General features: G+C 39.5%; 1 protein-coding gene across 1 annotated transcript in view; it reads right to left on the reverse strand.

Annotated features, from left to right (window-relative positions):
• Positions 1-24902, reverse strand: part of DCX (doublecortin) — a 364534-nt gene that overhangs the window by 133603 nt on the left and 206029 nt on the right. Inside the window, exons 6-10 of the mRNA XM_057538813.1 lie at positions 15460-15755; positions 15091-15152; positions 14559-14662; positions 13931-14109; positions 12786-12882 (exon numbers count right to left, since the gene is read on the reverse strand). Of these exons, the coding sequence (XP_057394796.1) occupies positions 12786-12850 (65 nt within the window). The 5' untranslated portion in view covers positions 12851-12882; positions 13931-14109; positions 14559-14662; positions 15091-15152; positions 15460-15755. The remainder of the gene's footprint in view (positions 1-12785; positions 12883-13930; positions 14110-14558; positions 14663-15090; positions 15153-15459; positions 15756-24902) is intronic.

The following is a 24902-nucleotide window of genomic DNA, read 5'->3' on the forward strand; positions in this document are numbered from 1 at the left end:
TTTTTTACGGAACTAGAACAAATCATCTTAAAATTTGTATGGAGACACAAAAGACCCCGAATAGCCAAAGCAGTCTTGAGGGAAAAAAACGGAGCTGGAGGAATCAGACTCCCTGACTTCAGACTATACTACAAAGCTACAGTAATCAAGACAATATGGTACTGGCACAAAAACAGAAACATAGATCAGTGGAACAGGATAGAAAGCCCAGAGATAAACCCACGCACCTATGGTCAACTAATCTATGACAAAGGAGGCAAAGATATACAATGGAGAAAAGACAGTCTCTTCAATAAGTGGTGCTGGGAAAACTGGACAGCTACATGTAAAAGAATGAAATTAGAATATTCCCTAACACCATACACAAAAATAAACTCAAAATGGATTGGAGACCTAAATGTAAGACTGGACACTATAAAACTCTTAGTGGAAAACATAGGAAGAACACTCTTTGACATCAATCACAGCAAGATCTTTTTTGATCCACCTCCTAGAGTAATGGAAATAAAAACAAAAATAAATAAATGGGACCTAATGAAGCTTCAAAGCTTTTGCACAGCAAAGGAAACCATAAATAAGACGAAAAGACAATCCTCAGAATGGGAGAAAATATTTGCAAATGAATCAACGGACAAAGGATTAATCTCCAAAATATATAAACAGCTCATTCAGCTCAATATTAAAGAAACAAACAACCCAATCCAAAAATGGGCAGAAGACCTAAATAGACATTTCTCCAAAGAAGACATACAGATGGTCAAGAAGCACATGAAAAGCTGCTCAACATCACTAATTATTAGAGAAATGCAAATCAAAACTACAATGAGGTATCACCTCACACCAGTTAGAATGGGCATCATCAGAAAATCTACAAACAAGAAATGCTGGAGAGGGTTTGGAGAAAAGGGAACCCTCTTGCACTGTTGGTGGGAATGTAAATTGATACAGCCGCTATGGAGAACAGTATGGAGGTTCCTTAAAAAACTAAAAATAGATTTACCATATGATCCAGCAATCCCACTACTGGGCGTATACCCAGAGAAAACCATAATTCAAAAAGACACATGCACCCCAATGTTCATTGCAGCACTATTTACAATAGCCAGGTCATGGAAGCAACCTAAATGCCCATCGACAGATGAATGGTTAAAGAAGATGTGGTACATATATACAATGGAATATTACTCAGCCATAAAAAGGAACGAAATTGAGTCATTTGCTGAGACGTGGATAGATCTAGAGACTGTCATACAAAGTGAAGTAAGTCAGAAAGAGAAAAACAAATATCGTATATTAACGCATGTATGTGGAACCTAGAAAAATGGTACAGATGAGCCGGTTTGCAGGGCAGAAGTTGAGACACAGATGTAGAGAACAGACATATGGACACGAAGGGCTGAAAACTGCAGTGGGGTGGGGATGGTGGTGTGCTGAATTGGGCGATTGGGATTGACATGTATACACTGATGTGTATAAAATTGATGACTAACAAGAACCTGCAGTATAAAAAAAACCAAACAAACAAAACAACTAATAGTAAACTTTCATTGGGTTATTTGTATGGAAATATGTTAATATAAATGTTTCAGACATTACATGAAATTTCTAAAAATCTTATATGTTCTGGTATAATGTTATAAGTCATAATTCTAGTTATTACTTTAAAATGTATAGCTCAGAAAAAAAAAAGATTAACTATGAGTTGAACCTGGATGATGGATACAGAAGAGTTCATTATACTGCTATTTTTGTTTATATTTTATTGTTTTTATTGTTTTCTATAATAAAATGTTTTTAAAAATTAAAAATAAATATATCAGAACACTGGTTACTTCTGAAGGGCATTGAGGGCAGGGAATGACTGGGAAGGGGCATAAGGGAGATTTCTGATGATCCTATTCTGTATCTGGACAGAAGTTTGGATTACACACTTGTATGTATATGTCAAAACTCAGCCAATGTACCACAAGATTCATACTTTCTGTTGTATGTAAATTTTACATTAAAAGAAAAAAAGAACCTTAGAAAATTATTGAACTCTAGCTAATGACATGCATACTGAAGTGTTTAGGGAGAAGTGTACCAAAGTCTTCAACTTACTTTGGCTTCAAAACGATAAATGCAACAGATCAATGAATGTATAAATAGGGTGGCTAGATGGGAAAGTATGTTATAAAGCAAGTTCAACAAAATGTAAGTTGTAAAATCTATATGATGAGTATACAAGTGTTCACTGAAAAACTCTTTCAGCTTTTCTGCGTCTTTGAAAGTTTCATAATAAAATGCTGGAAAAAATTTAACTGGTATCTTCCCCTCCCCCCTCCAAAAAAACAAAAGCAACAAGAAAGAATCCAAGAATCCAACCCAGCAGCGCTCATTTAAAACTGAAACACACCACATGCTTTGCGCCTTAAGTAAGAAAAAGGTGAAATAAGAAATTAACCAAGGGCAAAACTTGGTGTCTTTCAAATGAATTTCAGGGCTTTGATTTATTGTTTACAAAGGCGGTAGGCACTAGTTCCTCAGAAGACATGAATCAGCATTTGTAGAAGATAAAAGGGAGCCAGGTGCCTATTTCTGTATTCATTTGTAAAGCTGTGTGGGCGAGTGTTAAAAAGAAAAAAGAACAGAGAATAACAAGCGCAACCATACCCCGGGGGGCCTTTCTCTCATTCCCTAGGTTATGTACTGTGTATTTTATCAGGCATGTAGCAAAGGGCCTCATGCTCCCTCTCTGAATCTTCCAAATTCTATCCCTGTCCTTTTCTCTAGATTGAAACCTGAAATCTATTCACAGATCCTAGCCTTAAGATAAGGCTTTGATCCCACCCAGGTGCTGGAAAGACTAGCGTAAACGCAAGATCTTAAAGGCAGATACAGGGATGTGCTGTGGTGGGGTGAAGGAGAGTCTAGTAGCGAGGCTGCTTAACTAACCCGGGAGTCTTGCGGGAAGGGCTAGAAGAAGAGGGAGGAAGGAAAAACCACTTTGATGATCCCCACACATCTGCACAAATAACCCAAATAAATACACAAATAATGCAGTTCATATTAGACAAATTCAAAAGTTGTTTAAAGCCCAAAGGAAAAATAAATCCAGCAATAATACAATCACCCAGAGCTAGTATATTTCCATCCAGAATTTTTTTTTATGCATTCTGAGTTTTTAAAATTTATTTTTTATTTTGAGATAATTGTAGATTCATATGCAGTAGTAAGAAAAAATACTAAGAGGTCTCATGTAACAATTACCCACTTTTTCCCCAAAGCTAACATCTTGCAAAACTATAGTACAATATCAGCACCAGGATATTGGCATTGATACAGTCAGGACACAGAACAGTTCCATCACTGCAAAAATCCCTCATGGTGCTCATTTATAACCTCATTCACTTCCCTCATATATCCACCCACTCAACCTCTGTCAATCATTAATCTGTTCTCTATTTCTACAATTTTGTTATTTCAGGAATGTTATATAAATAAAGCATATAGTATGTAACCTTTGGGATTGGCTTTTTTTTTTTTGCTTAGCATAATTATCTGGAGATTCATCCAGGTTGTGTGTTTCAGTAGTCTTTGTATCTAAAGTGAGTCTCTTGTAGAAGTATATAGTTGGATCATGGTTTTTTTTAATCCATTCTGACAATTTAATCTTTTAATTGTAGAGTTTAATCCCTTCATGTTTGAAGTATTTGCTGATAAGGAAAGGCTTCTGCCATTTTGCTTTGTCTTCTATATACCATACCTTTTGTTCCTCATTGCTTCCTTTACTGCCTTTTTGTGATTCATTTTTTTTTCTAGTGTACTGTTTTGATTCCTTTCTTGTTTGTTTTAATGTATATTTTAAAGTTGTTTCTTTAGTGGTTACCTTGGGGATTACAATCACCATCTTAACTTTATAACAATCAGGTTTGAATTAATAACAACTTAGTTTCAATAGTATAAAAAACTACTCCTTTACAGTTCCATGCTTTCTTTATGTTGTTATTGTTACATCTTATATCTTTACTCTTTGTATGCCCAGTAATATAGATTTATAATTATTGTATTAGATACTTACCTTTTAAATCATACAGAGGAAAAAATAGGAGTTTCAAATGAAAAAATAGGACTTTCAAAGAAAAACAATGCAATACTATTGGCTTTTATATTTACCTATGTAGCTACCTTTATCCTTGAATAAATTCCATAGTTTATGGTGTATAATTTCTTTTATATTGATATATTGCTGAGTTCTATTTCTTAACATTTCAAGGATTTTTCCATCTATGTTCATGAGGAATATTGGTCTGTAGCTTTCTTTCTTCCTTTCCTTTCCTTCCTTCCTTCCTTCCTCCCTCCCTCCCTTCCTTCCCTCTTTATTTACTGCTATAACTTTCCCTCTCAGCACTGCTTTAGCTATTTTCTGCAAATTTTGATATGTTGTCTTTTCATTTTTACTCATTTCTATATTTTTTTTCTTTCTTTTTGTCCCATGGATTGTTTAGAATTATGTTGTTTACTTTCCAAGTATTTGTTGCTTTTCCTATTATCTTTATGTTATTAATTTCTAGTTTGATTCCTTTGTGGTCAGAGAACACACTTTGTATGATTTCTTCTCTTTTTCTCTGGCTGTTTTCAAGGATTTTTCTTTCTCTAGTTTTCATTAGTTTAATTATGATGTATCTTGGCATAGATTACTTTGGGTTTGTCCTGTTTGGAGTTCACTTCTTGAATCAGTAAGTTTATGTTCCTTGCTAAATTTAGGAAGGTTTGAGCCATTATTTTTTAAAGTAATTTTCCAGCCTTGATCTCCTTCTCCTCTGCTTCTGGGACTCTGAAGCAAATGTAAGACCTTTTGTTATAGTCCCACATGCCCCTGAGGCTCTTTTTTTCAGTCTTTTTTCTCTTTGTTGTTCAGATGGTAATTTTTATTGTGCTATTTCCTAGTTCACTGAATCATTCCTCTATCCACTACATTCTGCTGTTGAGCCAATCCAATGGAGCTTTTTATTTCAGTTACTGTATTTTTCGATTCCAAAATATCCATTTGGTTCTTCTTTATATCTTCTATTTATTTGCTGAGATTTTCTGTTTCTTGGCTGAGGCTTTCCTTTTTTAAAATTATTTGATTCAACAAAACTACAATGAGGTATCACGTCACACTGGTCAGAATGGCCATCATCAAAAAAATCTACAAACAATAAATGCTGGAGAGGGTGTGAGGAAAAGGGAACCCTCATACACTGTTGGTGGAAATGTAAATTGATACAACCACTATGGAGAACAGTATGGATGTTCCTTTAAAAACTAAAAATAGAATTACCATATGATCCAGCAATCCCACTACTGGGCATATACCCTGAGAAAACCATAATTCCAAAAGACACATGCACCCCAATGTTCATAGCAGCACTATTTACAATAGCCAGGACATGGAAGCAGCCTAAATGTCCATCAACAGAGGAATGGATGAAGAAGATGTGGTACGTATATACAATGAAATATTACTCAGCCATAAAAAGGAATGAAATTGGGTCATTTGTAGAGACGTGGATGGACCTAGAGAGTGTCATACAGAGTGAAGTAAGTCAGAAAGAGAAAAGCAAATATCGTATAATAACGCATATATGTGGAATCTGGATAAATGGTATAGACGATCTTATTTGCAAAGCAGAAATAGAGACGGAGACTGGGATTGACACATATACATTATTGATACCATGTATAAAATAGACAACTGATGGGAACATACTGTATAGCACAGGAAACTCTACCTAATGCACTGTGGCAACCTAAATGAGAGGGAAGTCCTAAAGGGAGGGGATATCTGTATGTGTATGGTTGATTCATTTTGTTGTGCAGTGGAGGCTAACACAACATTGTAAAGCAACTATACTCCAATAAAAATTAATAAAATAAAATTGTTTGATTCGAGAGTGTTCATAATTATGTTTTGGAGTGATTCTATAACAGCTGCTTTAAAATCTTTGTCAAAGAATCCTAACATCTCTGTCTTCTCAGTGTTGGCATCTATTGATTGTCTTTTTTCACTCAGTTTGACATATTCCTGGTTCTTGTCATGATGAGCGATTTTCAACTGAAACCTGGACATTTTCCTATTATGTTCTGAGTCTCTGGATCTTATTTAAACCTTCTGTTTAAGTTGACTTTATTTGACACCATTCCAGTGGGGGAAGGAGAGAATGCCACCTCATTAGTGGATATAGAAATCCAAGTTTCCCACTTGGCCTCTGTTGACATCCAAGTTAGGGAAGCACTCCTCATTTTTGCTGTGTGGGGCTGGGAGTTCTTGTTCTCCATGCAGCTTCAATTGACATAATGTTAGGCATGGTTTCATACTCTCCACTAGGCCTCCTCTGACACCACCCCAGTAGAGAATGTGAGGGATACCTTGCTACTGCTTGTGGGCACGGAAGTCCAGGTCCTCCAGGTGGTCTCTCTGATACCACAGTGGAAGGAGGGCTCATTACTGCCTGGTGGGAATGAAAGTCTGAGCTCTCTACTTTGACCTATTCTGTAGGGGATGTTCATTACAGCTTTGCAAGGTGAAAGTCTGTACTCCCTTCTTGGCCTTTGCTAGTGGGAGTGGGGATGAAGTCATGGTTTTTTCAGTGGTGTTTGACTGGAGTAGAACAATTATTTTATGAATGTTTTCTATCTTGTTAAGCTGTTCCTTTCCTGTTCCTTTGTCTAGAGAGAGCAAGCTTTAGTTGGGCTTTTTTTTTTCTATATGCATTGGTGTTTCTGGGTTGCTGGCTTCTTCAGCTTCAAGTCTGAGAAATATGAGATAAAAAGAAAACTCAGGGAATTCACCAGTGTATCGCTCTTCAGGTCCGGAGGTGCCTAACCAGTCTGCATTCTTTTTTCAAACTTTTAGAATTTTGCATGCTTGTTTTATATACAATGCCCAGGGTATTTAACAGTACTTAGTGGGATTAATGGGAAAAAGATATGTCTACTCCATCCTTCTGGACCTGATTCGTGTTTACATTGCCCTAGACTCTTTCCTCCAGTGTGACAGCCACTGTTATTTCACACAAGGACCATAGGACTGAAGAAGTAATAGATCATAATCAAGAATATCCTTGATTGTAAACCAAGGAAGGAACGAAACACAGCTTGATCTATCTGCATCTGTGTGTCTTTATACACAGAACCAATCCAACAGTAGTCACTCTCATCATCACTGCCCTCAAATTGATCAAGCTCTGTGGGGATGGGACACAGGATGAATTTTTTTAGAAGGGACAGGGAAGAATCAAGATGGATACAAAGACAGGAAAAGAGCAGTGACATTTAGGTGGTAATGCCAAAGGTAGCCCCTTTCAATAAGGAGAATTTACTTTTTCTCAATCTTTTTATAGAGTACAGCACAGACAAGTCCCCTGATAGGCGCTGTCCCTTCCACTCAGATTGCTGCTCCTAAGACTAATTATAAGCTATTCTGGAACTTACACTGGTCCAGGGCGTAGTCCAGAGCAAGCAGATACAGAAAGATTGTGAGCATAGGCCTATGGTAAATCCAGCACTAATCCAAGGAGGCTTCATTGGTCCAGGAGCTGTCTGAGTTGTCAGGGATGGGCATACCATAGAAGATTACACCTAAGCTAAATCTTTAAAGATGAATGGGAGTTTTCTGGATAAAAGGGTGAAAGGAGGCAGGTCCTAACTGGCTGCATGAGAATCCTCTGAGAACCTTGCTTTCTTAGTCTGCTTGGGTTGCCATAACAAAATACCACAGACTGGGTGGTTTAAATAACAGAACTTTGTTTTTTCACAATTCTGGAGGCTGGTAGCCCAAGATCAACATGATAGGTTTCTGATGAGAACTGTCTTCCTGGCTTGTAAATGGGTGCCTTCTTACTGTGGGCTCACATGACCTTTCCTTAGTGCATGCATGCAGAAAGAGATATCTCTTTCTTCCTCTTCTTATAAAGCCACCAATCCTATTGGATTAGAATCACTCTCTTATGATTTTATGACTTCTATTAACCTCAGTTTCCTTCTAAAAGCTCTATCTCCAAATACAGTCACATTAGGGGTTAGGGTATTATTGTATGAATGTTGAAGGGACACAACTTAGTCCATAGCACTTGCTAAAAATGAGAATTGTGAAGCCAGCTGGACCCCCCCCTCCCCCAGAGATTCTGCTTTGATAGTCTATGTTTAGACCCCATAAATCTGTGTTTTGAACAAAAGCACCATGTTATTTTAATGGAAAGCTAGGATTAGGAAGAGAGTGGAAGATGTCAACAAAATAAAGGAATAGAGGATACTACAGAGGGATGGCATGAACTTTAGAGATATTGAAAATTAATAGGGTGTTTTGGTCACCGATTCCAAAGTGTGTGTGGGGGGGAAGGGTTCTCCCACATCACCAAAAAATTCTTGGACACCAGCAGGATGCCCTACAACTCAACTCAATTCTGACCTATCTACCCAGAGACATCATCAGATCCCATAGGTTAAGGGTTCAGTCTTGCAAGACTGTCCCCATCCCCCTCTTCAGATGCCAACAGCAAGTCCAGGTTGTCACCTGTGCTTTTTTTTAAACTTTTAATTTTATATTGGAGTCTAGTTGATTAACAATGTTGTGATAATTTCAGGTGTACAGCAACATGATTCAGTTATACATATACATGTATCTATTCTTTTTCAAATTCTTCTCCCATTTAGGCTGTTACATAATATTGAGCAGAGTTCCCTGTGCTATACAGTAGGTCCTTGTTGGTTATCCATTGTAAATATAGCAGCGTGTACATGTCAGTCCCAAACTCCCTAACTATCCCTTCACCCCAGTCACCTGTACTTTTGACCAACCAGCTCTAGATCAGAGGTCTCAACAACCTCCTCCTTAGGTTCAATTAATTTGCTAAAGCAGCTCACAGAACTCAGAGAAACATTTTACTTACTGGATCACCAGTTTATTATAAAAGGATATAGCTCAGGAATATCCAGATAAAAGAGATGCATAGTGCAAGGTATGGGGAAAGGGCACAGAGTTTCTGTGCTCTCTCCAAGTGCACCACTTCCTCAAATCTCTACATGCTCACCAACCCAGATGCTCTCCGAACTGCATCATTTTGGACTTTTATGGAGGCTTTATTACATAGTCATGATTGATTTAACCATTGGCCACTGGTGACTGATTTAATCTCCAGCCCCTCTCCCCTCCCTAGAGGTCAGGAGAGTGGGGCTGAAAGTCCCAACCCTCTAATCTCTTTCTCCTGGCAACCAGCCCCATCCTTAGGTGGGGTCTAAAAGTCACCCCATTAACATAATAAAAGACACCTTTATCATTTTCCTCACTTAGGAGCTCTGTGCCAGAAGCAGGGATGAAGACCAAATATATATTTCTTATTATAAACCAAAAGTAGCACTATATAGTTGAGAAGTCAAAACTGATACATGAGATAATGGGTGTCTGTTACAAGAATTCCATTAAGTGTTAGCTTGGCTGATACAAGCACTGGTGGTGGCAGGAGGAAGGGAGGATTCAGTGAATCAACACAAGGAGGTGATAATGAGTGTAATATTATTCCTGGGGACCGGGGCCTGTCTGCCTGAACAGAAGATCTTTACATAGGAGCAGGGAGAGACAGTCAGTGGATTCGGGTGGAGCCAGATATAGAGTAGACTAGGAAAATCAGAGAGAAGTATTTGTACTTGAGGTGGTAAGTTGATGGGTCACCACTTGTTGAAGGGACCACATGAAAGAAAAGCCAAGATGCAGCCATGTTGGGTTTTTGCCCTCATTCCTCTAATAAGCTGGTTGGCAGCTGCGACTCTCCAGGCATGGTGGGTGAACTATGGTGAAGTAGAGAGACATCTCTATGTGAGGGTCCATACCTAGAGAAGTAGTGGGGATAGGAGTCTGAAACAAGACTGATGACAACCTAAGAGCTCCAGGATTAAGGACTCAGATTTAGAAAAATAATCTTTCTAGAGGAAAAGGGTAGTGATGCAAAGATACAAGAAATAGTAAGATGAGGTCTATTTTATATATAATGATCCACCCAAAACCAGAAACTTTGGGGAAGCTATTGATGTCTGATTTCATATCTCATGTTCCCCAAAATGCTTAGCACACAGCCTCATGCACTGATGATGTTCAACAAATTTGAGCATAAATAAAAAGATTTGTTTTTATTTAGCTTGCTGGTTTGTACAGTCTTAAAGCTCCTAGAATAGGATGACTGAATAAAATAAGTCCATCATGAAAATGGTTATTGAGCATCTACTATGTGCAAAACACTGCTATTGAGCTAGTCAGAAACAAATCTTTCTTCAGGGGTGATGCAAGACCTTAACCAAAATAGCTGTTAGATGTCTAATACTGTGTACCTCTAGGATAGGCTACATAACTTCATCTTCCTAGAAAGATTAATAACACCTATGATTTCAACTTTCTTGGACAAATACAATCAAGAGAGGCAGTATTGCATAATGGTTAAGAGCACAGACTCTTGGGTCAGGCTGCCTGTGTTTAAACCTTTGCTATGTCAATTACTTATAGTTTGACTTTGGTCAAGTTACTTACCTTCTCTATGCCTACTTTTACTCAATTATAAAATATGGTAATACATAGTATCTACCACCCAGGACGTTGTAATTCACAAATTAATGTAGGTAAAATGTTTCACTAGTTCCAGGCACACTGTATGCTTTTGTTAAAAAGTTACCATTATTATTGTTACTTAGCCCTTCTGAAACAATTGGTTATTTATACATTAGTTGCACTTAGTCCCTGAGCAACAGTCTTATTGACTATAAACATATTGTTCTTATAGCTTTATGATAACTGCTACTGTCCCTGTTGCTCAGTTAAGAGAAACACTGAGAGATTGCTATTTGCAGGCTTTGGGGTCGGATTGCCTTGGTTCCAATCTAAGTTCTGCTTTATACTAGCAGTGCGAGCCGAAACGAGGTATTTCAGCTCAACTGAGCCTTCAGTTTTCTCACCTATGACTCAAGGATAATATTATACACCTCATAGGGCTGTTGTGAGGCCTAAACTGGATGAGTGTGAAGTGGCCAGTGGCTGGCACAGAGTAAGTGATCAACAACAGCTAAGTGGCATACACTGTAGCTCTCAGGAGGGAGAGAAGTCAGGGACTGAAGCTCCCTCCTCCCACCCAGAGTAAGAGCTCTGGTGTGGATCAAGAGTAACATGGAGTTCTGGAGTCCACAGAGCCACACAATTAGACCACCCTGCTAGGGTGGAGTATAGAAAATATAAATAGAACTGGCTTAAGGCAAACAAACCCTTGCTTTCTTTTGGCTCTCTTGGAGCCCTTCTATTCTGCATAGATTGCTCTTTTTATTCTTTCTGATCCCAGAGGGCTGGTGCAGTAAGGCACCATTCCCTAGCTCTTGGAAATTTGAGCAGGACCAGGGTGCGGAGACAGAGAGTAGGTGGCTTAGCCCATCTAGGTCTTATAAAAAAGAGAGGGGTGATGAGAGAGAGAGGGAATGGCAGAACACTTTTCCCGATGGCCTCATTTACTTCCTTCTTTTAGGCCAGGTTCTAAGACCCAGTGATGGAAGATATGGTGTGGGCCATGGAGAGAAGGACCAAAGAACATCTTCAGCATGCTGCTTAGCCTGCCCTCTTGTATGAGCCCCATGCAGGATGGGAAAAGGAAGTCCTTGGCAGCATACATGGTCCAATTCAGGACTGAATAAAGAGTGTTCCCTCGGTGATATCTATCTACTGAGTACTGTAGAGGTTTTCTAAAATGGCCACAAATTCATTGAAACTCCTCCCATCCCTCTCCTTGAGTCAAGGTGGCCCTGTAACTGCTTCAACCAATACAATACAGCAGAAGTGACACTATATTACTTCTGACGTTAGGTCATTAAAAAGCCACGCAGCTTTTACCTGGTTCTTTTAGGATAATCTCTCTGAGGGAAGTCAATTGCCCCTTAAGAAGTTAAATAACCTTGAGATTGCCGTGCTGGAGAAGCCACATGTAGGCACCACAGGCAACAATCTCTGTTTATCCAGTCTTCCAGCCATTCCCACCAACGCACCAGACATGGAAGTAAAGCCAACCCATCCATCACCTAAGTACCTTGAGTGCCCTCAGCTGACACCACAAGGAGCAAGGCTCCCAGCGAAGCTCTGCCCCAATTCCCCAACCACAGAATCCGTGAGCATAATAAAATTGTTGCTGTGCCACTAAGCTTAGAATGGTTTATTATGCAGCAACTGTTACTGAAACAAGTACTTAGTTAGGGTCAGCAGATGGTTAGTTGAGGTTTGAGGGACCCAAGACAACCCCCCCCCAAATCTCTCTCTTCCTATAGAATATGACCCTGGCTTTGTGGTGATGCTTCTCTTCCACCTCATTTTAACTCATTTTAAAAAATAAGGCCATGGCCAAACACTAAGTGGTGATAGAAGCAACTTGACCTGGTCCAAGAGATGGGCAAGCAGAAAAATAAATATAAATACTGGGGGTAAAATTAATATTTCCTAGGTAATTTTGTGAGAAGGAAGTGCCAGGTCGACCGGGATCAACTTCTGAATCTGTCCCTAGCTACCTTTATCCTGAGAATTTACCTCTGCCTGCTCTGGCTCTAGGGGGACAGCCACAAATGTTGGTTCCTCCCACCATCAGGACAGCTGCCCTCTCCTGTTGCTTCATGTGGACTCATTCTGAAAAACTGGGAATGGTGATAATCATGACCATCCCATTTCAGAATCCTTGGAAGGGCCAGTGAGGTTGGTGCAAACCAAAAGGAGGAGTTGGAAATGGCCAAGGTAGCCAATGTCTTACCGCTTGGGTTTTTGATTGTAAACTTTGCTGATCTGAAGGAAGTCGAGGTGTTTTCGAAGAAGCATCCAAGATCAGGTGTCCACTGTTAATTAGAATCCTAGAAGTTAGAGGCATAAAGACCCTCAAAGGTCTTCTAGTTATGAGAAAACTGAAACTCTGAAAGGGGAAGTGATTTGGATAAATGTTTTAAACCAGTAAGTGGCAGAAGCAGAAAGAAAAATCTGGTTTTCCAAGTCCTAATCCAGAGTTATTCTCACCATACTCTACATCAGTGCCTCACAAACTTTCATGTGCACACAAATCACTTGGGGATCTTGTTTAACTTAAGATATGCCATGGGGGTATGAGATTCTTCATTTGTAACAAGCTCTCAGTTGATGCCAATGCCGCTGGTCCTTGGACCACACCTTGAATAGCAAGGCTATTGGGCATAATTAGTGGGAGAAGCCAAGAAATCCTCTTTTTCTTGAAGTGTAAGCATCACAATCAATGTTCTGTCATTTGTGTCTTTTACCCCATGACTATTTTTCATTTGCCATCTCCTTATATTCCCCACTCCTTTTGAACATTTTGCCACTTGCCTTGGTATTAGCACCAGGAGATGATGAAATAAACATGTACAAGAGAAAAGATAAGAAGAAATGTGATGGCATGGCTAAGTCCATTTTGCTTCTCCTTAGTGGCTTTCTGCAAAAGGTTTGTTGAAGGTAGAGGTAGAAATTGGCTCCAAAACAAGTTTGGGGGTTATTTCTGGATTTCCTGTCCCCTGTATTCATGGAAAATCCAGAGCATGCAGTATGAATATATAATAGTGTGCCCAGTTTTCTTGTGTGGTTTGTGGAAACTGGTCACATTGCTTTACAGCCGTACCACATATATTTAAAGGCTATAGCTATGCAATGGGGTTTCTGTCCAAATGATTCAGAAAATTGCTTCAATCCTTTACTTTGTCAGTAGAGTTTTGGCTGGTACTTACAGAAGTAGACAAAGAACAGAAACTTATGCCTTCTATTTATGCTAGCGACGACCTTCAACTTAAGCAAGATTATTTCCCTTCCCGAATTTAGAAAATATATGCTCCCATTGAAGCTGGTTCTAAGTCTTTTCAGCTCTGTGACCCCTGTGATCTTAAACAGTTCACCTACCTCTCTGGAACTCAGTTCCCTCATTTTACAAATGAGGGATGGGACCACTTCTAAAGTTCTAACATTCCAATTACTGTCTTCAGGTGTGGATAGTGGTCACTGACGAGCAAGACAATGATTAAGGCCATGAAAACATCGGCTTCAATCTTGTCCTCCAGGTTCTCTTACTTCCTAACTTCCTAGAAAAGAGACACACACATTAGAAAGATTTTCAGCCACAAGAATTGAAACAATGCCTTTTCTGTTTATACCTTAGTTACCCAGAAAAATAAATAAGCCAGAACACGTCTCTCAGACATCCAAAAAACCAAAAAAACAAAAGAGGAGTTCTGGTAACCTGAGGCTTCCCGGCTTCCCTCTGATGAGCTTTTCTGCTTGTGTCCTTTAAGCTTGTTGGTGACAATAGGCAGGACTAAGGGTGGGAGTGGGAGCCGCTGGAGTCTGGACTCAGTGGGCCGCAGGGCAGGCTGACAATCATGTTTTCTTAAGAGGTGTCAGGAATGATCTTGGTCATACATGAAATGCCAGGAAATGTTTAGCAGTTCTTTCAAAGGAGATTCATATTCAAATGCCTTTGCCACCAGTTTAGAAAGAGAGCAGAGAAGAAAATGGCAAGCTACTCCCTTACCTTGTAACTTAGACCTTGCGGAGTCCCCTTGGTGAAGCAGTTCTGTGACTGCCGATCGCACACAAGCGCTCAATGTTTCAAGAACTGACTTGAATGCTTCTGGCCTCAGAAGAAATTAAAAAGCAATATTATATTATAAAATACGGGGCTTCCCTGGTGGCGCAGTGGTTGAGAATCTGCCTGCTAATGCAGGGGACACGGGTTCGAGCCCTGGTCTGGGAAGATCCCACATGCCGCGGAGCAACTGGGCCCGTGAGCCACAACTACTGAGCCTGCGCGTCTGGAGCCTGTGTCCCGCAACGGGAGGGGCCGCGATAGTGAGAGGCCCGCGCACCGCGATGAAGAGTGGCCCCCACTTGCCGCAACTAGAGAAAGCCCTCACACGAAAACTAAGAGACCCAACACAGTCATAAATAAATAAATTAAATAAATAAATAAAGTATTAAAATACGGATTAGCCCAAATGGAACTGCATCATATCTCTATAGGTCCTCACTTCCCTGTAGGTCCTCACCCTGGAGTTAGACACTACCTGATTTATTTGTGTTTCTCTGGTGGTTCTTTGTCTTTGTTTTTGTTTTTTGTATCTGGCTTCTGTAATAAATCAGAAAGACATTCTAAGGTGCCACATTATTTCACTGGGATCTAATTTTACAGAGAGCAGGGTTTCTCAGCCTCGGCATCATTGACATTTGGGGCTTGGTCATTCTTTGCTGTGGGGACTGTCCTGTGCATTGCAGGATGTTTAGTGGCATCCCTGGTCTCCACCCACTAGATGCCAGTAGCACCTTCCTCCCAGTGTGACAACCAAAAATGTCTCCAGACACGGCCAAGTGTTCCCTGGGGGACAAATCCACCCCTCCTCGTTTCAGTCCATCTGGCCCCTGTACAAGAAGCCCACCTTTCAATGAGAGGTTATCAAAGAAGATTTCTGTGCATAACTTGGCATCTGCTAATGGTCTTCCTCCTCTGCTTGTTGATGTCTTCATCCATCAAGGAGCCTCTCCAAAGAACCAGGTTAGATGGACAGAAATCTTTCACCTTAGCTTGACACTTTCATCTGCCACATGGGCTCTCCCCTGCAAGTCCTTTGCAACAATGACAAATAAACCTTGACACAGAGCTGAGGTCTGGTCTGTTCAAGAAAACCATTGCATCTGATTTTGAGTTTTTGGTTCTGAGAGGCATTGGTGGCTCCTGTGTTTCAAACAGAGGTAAGAGACAGGAAGGGAGGGAAGAAGGGATGGAGGGAGGGAGGGAGGGAGGGAGGGAAAGTAAATAACCAAAGAGAGAGAGAAAAAACAAAACAAAACAGAGAGGGTGTCTGGTCTATCCTTCACATCTAAGGAAGAAGAAACCTAAGCCAGCTCAGGCAGACTTGGCCATATGTTTTAAAATATTCACATAAGGAAATTGCACACTGCAGCCTGTCAATACTGCCGATTCTAGTCATGAATTTTCCATTCCATTTGAGACTTCTGTTTACTGGAGTTATAAAAGGAGAGGCACTTCTAGATAAACATCTTATTCCAGAGCATGGTAGGAAGGAACCAGAGCTGAAACTATGCATTTTCAGTGTGGCAAAGCAAGCTGATAGCTCAGAAACCTGGGTTTTCAGCCTAGGTCTTTTTCTAATCAGCAGTGTGATCTTGGACAAATCATCTTTCTATGGCCTTGTTTCTTTCATCTGGAAAATTACAGAAAGTTGGACTGTAAAATCTCTAAGTTCTCTTCTTCTAAGACAATACACCAAAAATTTGGTTCTTAAAATTTGCTGAAGAGCGCCTTGGAATTTGATTTCCAAGCAACTAATGCTGCCATCTTGTGGCCAAAAGAAAGGTTTCTTTTTGTTATAAAGATAACTTTCTCTTTCAGATAGGGCACAAATGATGATTTGGCTTCACTCAGTACATTTTCTATCTATCATCTGTCTATCTATCTATCTATCTATCATCTATCTATCTGCCTACCTATCTACCCATCCATCCATTCTATTTTTAATTTTCTTTTAAAGTATAACATTCACAAGGGTGATACATTTTGACAAACTGAGGTCATGAAAGAGAACATTGCCAGATCCCAGAAGCTCCCTTGTGTCCCTTTTCAGTCACTACCCCCCACCCTACACACACATACACATAGACATAATGAATTTCACAAATGTAATGTCAAGCAGAAGGAACCAGATGCATAAGTTACTACCTGCTCTCCTTCCAAGGGTTACCACTATCCTGATTACTAATAGCATGGATTAGTTTTGCTTGATTTTGTACTTTATATAAATTGAATTATGCTCTATGTACTCTTTTGCATCTGGCTCCCTTTGCTTAGCATTATGCTCATGAAATTCATCCATATTTTTGCGTGTAGCTGTAGATGGTTCTCATTGCTGTATAGTAGTCCTCAAGAGCCTTTAAAAAAATTATTCTGTAATCAAATTAAAATTTTTTTTAGTAAAAAAGTAATTATGGGCATGGTAGAAAAATTTATTTAAGTTACTCATAACTCTCCACCTAAAGGCAACCATCATTAATATTTCAGTGTATTTCATGCCAGTATTGTTTCTATACATATTTTTCAACATATTTAATATAATTGTATATAGGATCATATTTTTTATTACATTAATACTATAATGTAAACACTTCACTATGCTGTTAAAAGTCTTCATGGATATCATTTTTAATAAATAACATTCTCTTACTGTTAGACATTTGGGATGTTTTATTTGTTTATTTTGTTTTACTTCGTTTTTTGTTTGTTTTGTTTTTTACTATTAACAAACACAATGAACATCCTTGACCACAAAATGTTTTCTGTTCTTCAGGGGAGTTGCCTTGTAATGAAATATCAGAAGTAGGATTATTTGGTCAAAGCTTTTAGCAATAGGAGACCGTTCCAGTTTGTGCCTAGAATGCAGTGATAAGAGACTGGGGAAGGAACTGGCTCACACTGAGCACCGAGTAGTACCTAACCCAGATATTGTGCTAGTGCTTTGCTTACGTTCTCTCATTTAGTTCTCCCAAGAACTCTAAGAGGTACCTATAGTCTGTATTTTGGAGAGAGAAAAATCAAGGCTCAAAGAGGTAAAGTAACTTGTTCAAAGGCACACAATGAGTAAAGCGGCAGAAGCAAGATTTGGACTCATGTCTGTCTCCTACAAAGCTTGTGATCTTCAAACTCTACCACACTGCCTCCCAGAGTGCAATTTCAATAATGCAATTGAAATGCATCCTCTTTTTCCAGTTATCTTCTCCACAGGCCTGTCACAATTCCTAATAACCTGCATATGTTCTCTGGACAGGGGAAAATTACACACATTTCAGCCTTCACACTGAACCAAGGTATCAGAGTGGCTATGATCTTCTAGCCGGCCTAAGAGATAGAGATTAGGCACCAAGAGAGCGTGAGCAATGTTTCTCACCTATATTCATACTTCCTAAATTTCCTCTAGAGGGAAATGGGAGTTTCCTTGTTTGTTTCCTCTCTACTAAAGTATCTGAGTGTTCTCTCTTCTTTGCCCCGCCCCTGTGACTTTTCTCCAACTTGAATATTGTCTTGTCGTAGCCAGCTGTTGCACTACTGAAGTTCTTCTGTCCCTCCGCTCTGCAAATGCCAAGGCCTCACTGCTGGATTTCTGGATGCCCTTCTTGCTCATTCCTAGCTACTTTCTAGTTTCCCTATTCCTCCCTCCTCTTCACCTCCTGCCAAGTCCATCTTCTTTATTTCTCCCCATCTCTTCTTATTCTCTGCTGCTGCTGCTACTACTACTACCACCACCAATAGAATCTTAGTTGATCTCCCAGGTTACTTGCAGCCACTTTGGGAAATAGAGAGGAGAGTCCTGAGAGAATGAGGAGGGAAAGAACACAAAGATTTGTGCTTGGGGCCACGAGCAGCCAAAGCTTCAACCCAACCCATGGGTTGCATGTTAGATAAGTGTCAGGCAGCTGGAGAGCTTTATGAGCATTCGAAATGCCTGCCATGAAGACAAGTGTCAGCCTTCTTCACTCTCATTTAGGGCTGAGGTCTGAGGGAGATGTCAATATGTCCTGCCTTGTTCTGAACTGCCCAAAAAGCAAGGCCTTCTCAGAATGCTGTACTTCCTGCTCCTTCAACCTGACACCAAAATAAAACTCCCTGCAATGCCCTCATCCTAATGCTAAAGTCTACACGAAGTTTGGGGGACTGACGGACACAAGGCTGATGGATGTCAAAATCTTATTGGTTTCAAATCTGGTGCAGGAGCAATTGGATATCCATATGCAGAAGTAAATGAACTTCAACCCTTATCTCACACCATAAACGAGCATTAACTCAAAATGGATCATAGACCTAAATGTAGGAGCTAAAATTATAAAAGTCTTAGAAGAAAACATAGGAATAAATCTTCATTACCTTGAGTTAGGCAATGGTTTTGTAGATATGATAAAAGCATAAGTGACAAAAGAAAATGAAAAATTGGACTTAATCAAAATTTAAAACCTTTATATGCCAACAAATTAGATAACCTAGATAAAATGGACAAATTCTTAGAATCAAATTACCAAACTGACTCAAGAATAAATGGAAAATCTGTACAGACCTATAACAATTAGAAAGATTGAATCAGTAATTTTTTAAAAATGTCTCAACAAAGAAAAGGACTAGATGGCTTCACTGGTGAATTCTACCAAACAGTTAAAATAGAATGAACACCAATCCTTCTCAAACTCTTCCAAAAAATAGAAGAAGTGGGAACACTTCCAAATTCATTCTTTGAGGACAGTTTTCCCTTGATATCCAAGCCAGGCAAAGGCATCACAAGAGAACTACAGACAAATATGCCATATGAATATAGATTCAAGCATTCTCAACAAAATACTTGCAAACCAAATCTATCAGCATATTAAAAGGACCAGAATAAGTGAGATTTATCCCAGGAATGCAAGGGTGGTTTACATAAGAAAACTAATCAATGTAATACATCGCATTAACAGGAGAGAAATAAAATCACATGATCTTAATTAAGGCAGAAAAAGTAATTGATGGAATCCAACCACCTTCTCTTGATAAAAACTTTCAACAAAATAAGAATAGAAGGGAACTTCCTTAGCATGATAATGACCATTTATGAAAAACCCACAGTAAGGACCATACTCAATGATGAAAGACTGAAAATATTTCCCTATGTTCAGAAACAATACAAGGATAACTGCTTTCACTACTGCTATTTAAAATGTTGGGGCTTCCCTGGTGGCGCAGTGGTTGAGAGTCCGCCTGCCGGTGCAGGGGACACGGGTTCGAGCCCTGGTCTGGGAGGATCCCACATGCCGCGGAGCAACTACGCCCGTGAGCCACAATTGCTGAGCCTGCGCGTCTGGAGCCTGTGCTCCGCAGCAAGAGAGGCCGCGACGGTGAGGGGCCCGCGCACCGCGATGAAGAGTGGCCCCCGCTTGCCGCAACTGGAGAAAGCCCTCGCACAGAAACGAAGACCCAACACACAGCCAAAAATAAATAAATAAATATTAAAAAAAAATGTTGAATATACTAGAAGTTTTAGTCAGATCAATTAGGCAATAAAAGGCATCCGAATTGGAAAGAAAAAAGTAAAAGTATCTCTATTGCAGATGACATTAATATATATTATGTTTTATATATCTAGGGCTTCCCTGGTGGCGCAGTGGTTGAGAATCTGCCTGCTAATGCAGGGGACACGGGTTCGAGCCCTGGTCTGGGAAGATCCCACATGCCACGGAGCAGCTGGGCCCGTGAGCCACAATTGCTGAGCCTGCGCGTCTGGAGCCTGTGCCCCGCGACGGGAGGGGCCGCGATAGAGAAAGGCCCGCGCACCGCGATGAAGAGTGGCCCCCGCTTGCCGCAACTGGAGAAAGCCCTCGCACGAACCGAAGACCCAACACAGCCAAAAATAAATAAATAAATAAATAAATAAATAAGAAAATCCTTAAAAAAAAAAAAAAAAAAAGTATATATATCTATAACATTCAAAAGAATACACACACACACACACACACAACCTACTAGAGGCAATAAACATATTCACCAAAGATACAGGGTATAAAAACAGCAAACAAAAAATTAGTCGAGTTTCTACACACCAGCAATGAAAATCTAAAAAGGAAGCTAGGAAAAACAATTCTATTTACAATAGCATCCAAAAGAATAAAATACTTAGGAACAAATTTAACCAAGGAGGTAAAAGACTTGTACACCAAAAACTACAAAACATTGCTGGAAGATATTGAAGAAGACCTGACAAAATGGAAAGATATCTCATTTGTATGGATTAGGAGACAATATTGTTAAGATGGCAATACTACCCAAAATAATCTACAGGTTCAATGCAATCCGTGTCAAAATTTCAATGGCCTTTTTTTTGTTGTTGTTGTAGAAATGGAAAAGCAAATCTTCAAATTAATATGGAATTGCAAGGGGCTCCAAATAGCCAAAATAATCTTGAAAAAGAAGAACAAAGTTGGAGGACACACACTCCCCAATTTATTCAGCCATCTAAAGGAATGAAGGACTGATACATGCTACAACGTGGAAGAACCTCGAACACATTATAGAAAGTGAAAAGAAGCCAGACACAAAAGGTCACATATTGCATGATTCCATTTATATGAAATAGAACAGGTAAATCCATAGAGACAGGACATAGATTGCTGGTTGCCAGTGGCGAGGGGCGATGAGGAATGGAGAACAACTGCTTAATAGGTACAGGGGTTATTTTGGGGGTGGTAATGAAAATGTTTTGGAACTAGATAAAGGTGGTGGTTGCACATTTTAAACGCACTAAATGTCATTGAATTATGTTCACTTTAAAATGGTTAATTTTATGTTATGTGACTTTCGCCTCAATAAAAAAATTTAAACTTTTGTGTTTCAAAAGATACCATTAAGTAAGTGAAAAGACAACCCACAATATGGGAAAAAATATTTTCAAACCAGGCAAACATCCAGAGTAATCAACTTTTACAACACAACAATTAAAAGACAGATAATACAATTAAAAACACAATGGCCAAAGGATTTGAAAAGATATTTCTCCAAAGAAGATATAAAAATGGCCAAGAAGCACATGAAAAGATGTTTCCCAGTAACATCACTAGCTAGTAGAGAAATACAAAACTACACTGAGATACCAATTTATACCACTAGGATGGCTAGAATTTTAAAAAACCATGGAAAATACCTAATGTTGGCAAGGATGAGGAGAAATTTGAACACTCATACGTTGCTGGTATAAATTAAAAATGGTGCAGCCTCTTTGAAAAACAGTTTGGTAGTTCCTCAAAAAGTTAAACAGAGTTATCACATGACCCAGCAATCCCACTCCTAGGTATATACCCAAGATAAATGAAAATACATGTTCACCAAAACAATGTGTACATGAATGTTTCTAGCGGCGTTATTCATAGTAGCCAAAAAGTGGAAACAACCCAAATGTCTATCAACTGATGAATAGATTTACAAATTGTGGTATATCCATAAATAGAATATTATTCACCTTTTAAGAGATAGTTAAAGTCTGTAAAACCTTTCCTGATTCTTCCCCACTCTGACTCCAGGGTTCATTGAGCACTCCCTTCTCCATGCTCCCTTAGTATCCCATACATGTATCTATAATGTTTTGTCATACTTCTTTAGAAGTGAAACCATCTACCACCACACAGTTTATGGTCTACATCACTTGCCTTTACTATTCTACTGCCTTCATCAGCATAACTTTACTATTCCAGGAAATTCTTGCCTGGAAAGGTGAAAGTTGCAAATAAACTTTATTGTACATCCCAGGAACTTACCGAGAAAATCATCAACTCCTCAACAGAAATCATCAACCAACAGTTTACACCCCAAAACTCTTTGAACCCGTCTCCTCAAAATCTTCACCTGCTAGGTCCACCAACCTTAAACTATTGCATTGTGATCCTTACCTAATCATAACCAAGTCCCCTCCCCATTGAAAGACCCACATTAAACAAGACTTCATAATCTCATAAATATCCTGACTTCACCCTCACCATTTATAGATGCTACTAAAGTCTCTGCTGAGCTAGTGCTCCCCCTTACATGGAGAGAATAAACTCAGCTTTGTCTCATCAATGGGTTGTTTTGTTGATATTTTGAAGGAACCAGAATTCCACATTTGTTTACATATTTATCTCTCTCTACTAGATTTTGAATTCCCTGAGACCACAAACTATGTTTGCTTCTCTTTTAATGCTCCACATCTAGTATACTTCCTGGAATATTGTAAGGATTTAAGCAAGAATTGTAACGAATGAATGAAAGGTAAGCAAAACTGTAGACTGCTAAAACACTTGGGAGGCTATTGAAATAACACAGGGTAAAAAGATGAAGGCTTAAACGAAGGCAGTCCAAACAGAGAAGAGGGTTGAAATACCTTTAGAAGGTAGAATTAATGAAACTACATAACATATTTTATGTGGTAGGTAAAGGAGAGGACAGAATTAAAAACTGACTGAGGTTTCTGGCTTGGGTGACTGGGTAGATGCCACCAATAATTCTTTCGATGTTGCTAATGAATTTAGGAGGAAGAAAAAGTGTTGGGGCAAAATAATAAAGTCTATTTGGGCATTCAATTCAAACTCTATAGTGTTTTTATACTTCTATATTGCCATTCTGACTAAAGAGCCCTGAACTTGGAGTCTAGAAGCCTGGGTTCTGGTTCTGGTTTGACTAATTGTAGCCACTTCACCATTATGTCATTGGTTTGCTCTCTTCTCTAAAATGAAACTAACTGATCTTCATGTATCATTCCCACTATAAGAGTCTTGGATAGAATGATGATTTACACCATGTCTCTTGTATGGTCTGAAGTAAAGATATACAAGAGAACAGCAGAGGGCATCATTATATAAAAGGTACACAGAACAAAAAAAGCAGTCTGAAGAATGGATCAGTGTTTTCAGGCGGTAATGGATCTTTGTAAACAACCTTATATTTGTATAATATTTTACAAAATTAACAAAATAAGTTCACATATGGGTTTTTAAATATGTGATTTGTCCTCACCATAATCATGTGATCTGCACTGGAAATAGATTATCCTATTTTATGGATGAGGAAACAAGCTCTGAGAGGCTAGTAAGTTTTCCTGGCCCATAAAGCTAGTAAAAAGCAAAGAGGGAACTAAAGTCAGATCTTTCAACTCCTCTGTTTCAATTCACTGGCTTGATAGTTGACCCAAAGACCAGAAAGAGGGTTGGAATGGTTTAGTTAAAACTAAAGATGTTAATCCTCTCCTCTGTGTGGTGAATGATTTATATACTACACATAGGTGTACTAAAAATATGGCTTCTTTATTACTGTAACTGGTCTAATCTTGTTCACGAGCTCCCACCCCGGTGGAATATAGGTGGTATAGAAGAAAGGTTACATATCCTCTCAGAAACTGGAAGATGGATAGCCAATGCTCAGTGCCATCCCTCTCTGCTTGTCTCTGCTGGTGTTTGCTGCAGGATGGCTGGTCTGATCTGGTTTCTGGCCTGGTATGTATGGCATGCAAGTGGTTCCATTTACCTTTTGACATGAAATAGCATCCACTGCTACTGCCTTATTACACCATTGCCTCTAGGCATTCAGGTCCCTACCTTCAGTAGCCTTGTCCAACTTCCAGGCCTCTGTTGGTCCAGTGGTCCTATCAGTATCTCCATGATCCTTCATTGAGGCACATGATAGGTGGGTCAGTTTGGGTCTTTCAAACAGCAGATGTCAAGGTGGGTTTAGATGTGTAAGATATTTATTGGTGGAAATGCTTATGAGGGCTAAAAAGGAGGGAGCAGGAGTAATCAGGGAGAGTCTTGAGACCTTAATGCAGGTTTTACCTTTGTAGAAAGAGAGGGAAAGGAGGCTTGGGTAGAAAGACTCTCAGACTGTAGCGCCATTCTGAGAAAGTTTTAGCCCGGTCAATGGAGAATCTCGAAGCCAAAGTTACACAATAGAGGAGTCCTGCATCCCTCAGGACCGGGCCAGCTCTAGGATACCTGTCATACTCAATCACTGGCTAGAAGCAGCCTGGGAGAAGCGTGGATTTGGTGCCAATGCAATGTTGTGTCCAGAGGGATGTAAGCTGGGGCTGCCAATTATACTTCCTACAAGAGGTTCTCTTGAAGAAAATTTGAGAAGAGCATTTACATAGCTGCCGCTGTAGGGGAAACGAACAACAAATGCATAGACAACTAAATGTAAAATATAATATCAAGTAGTAATAGGTGCCAGACAGAAAATAAAAATCAGAGTAAGGCCATAAAAAGTGACTTTTTCCGGGAAGGAGCAGAGGAGCTCCTATTTTGGATGACTGAGGGTCATATGAGTGGA

The sequence above is a fragment of the Balaenoptera acutorostrata genome, chromosome X (assembly GCF_949987535.1).
Source record: "Balaenoptera acutorostrata chromosome X, mBalAcu1.1, whole genome shotgun sequence".
In the NCBI taxonomy this organism is placed as follows: Eukaryota; Metazoa; Chordata; class Mammalia; order Artiodactyla; family Balaenopteridae; genus Balaenoptera; species Balaenoptera acutorostrata.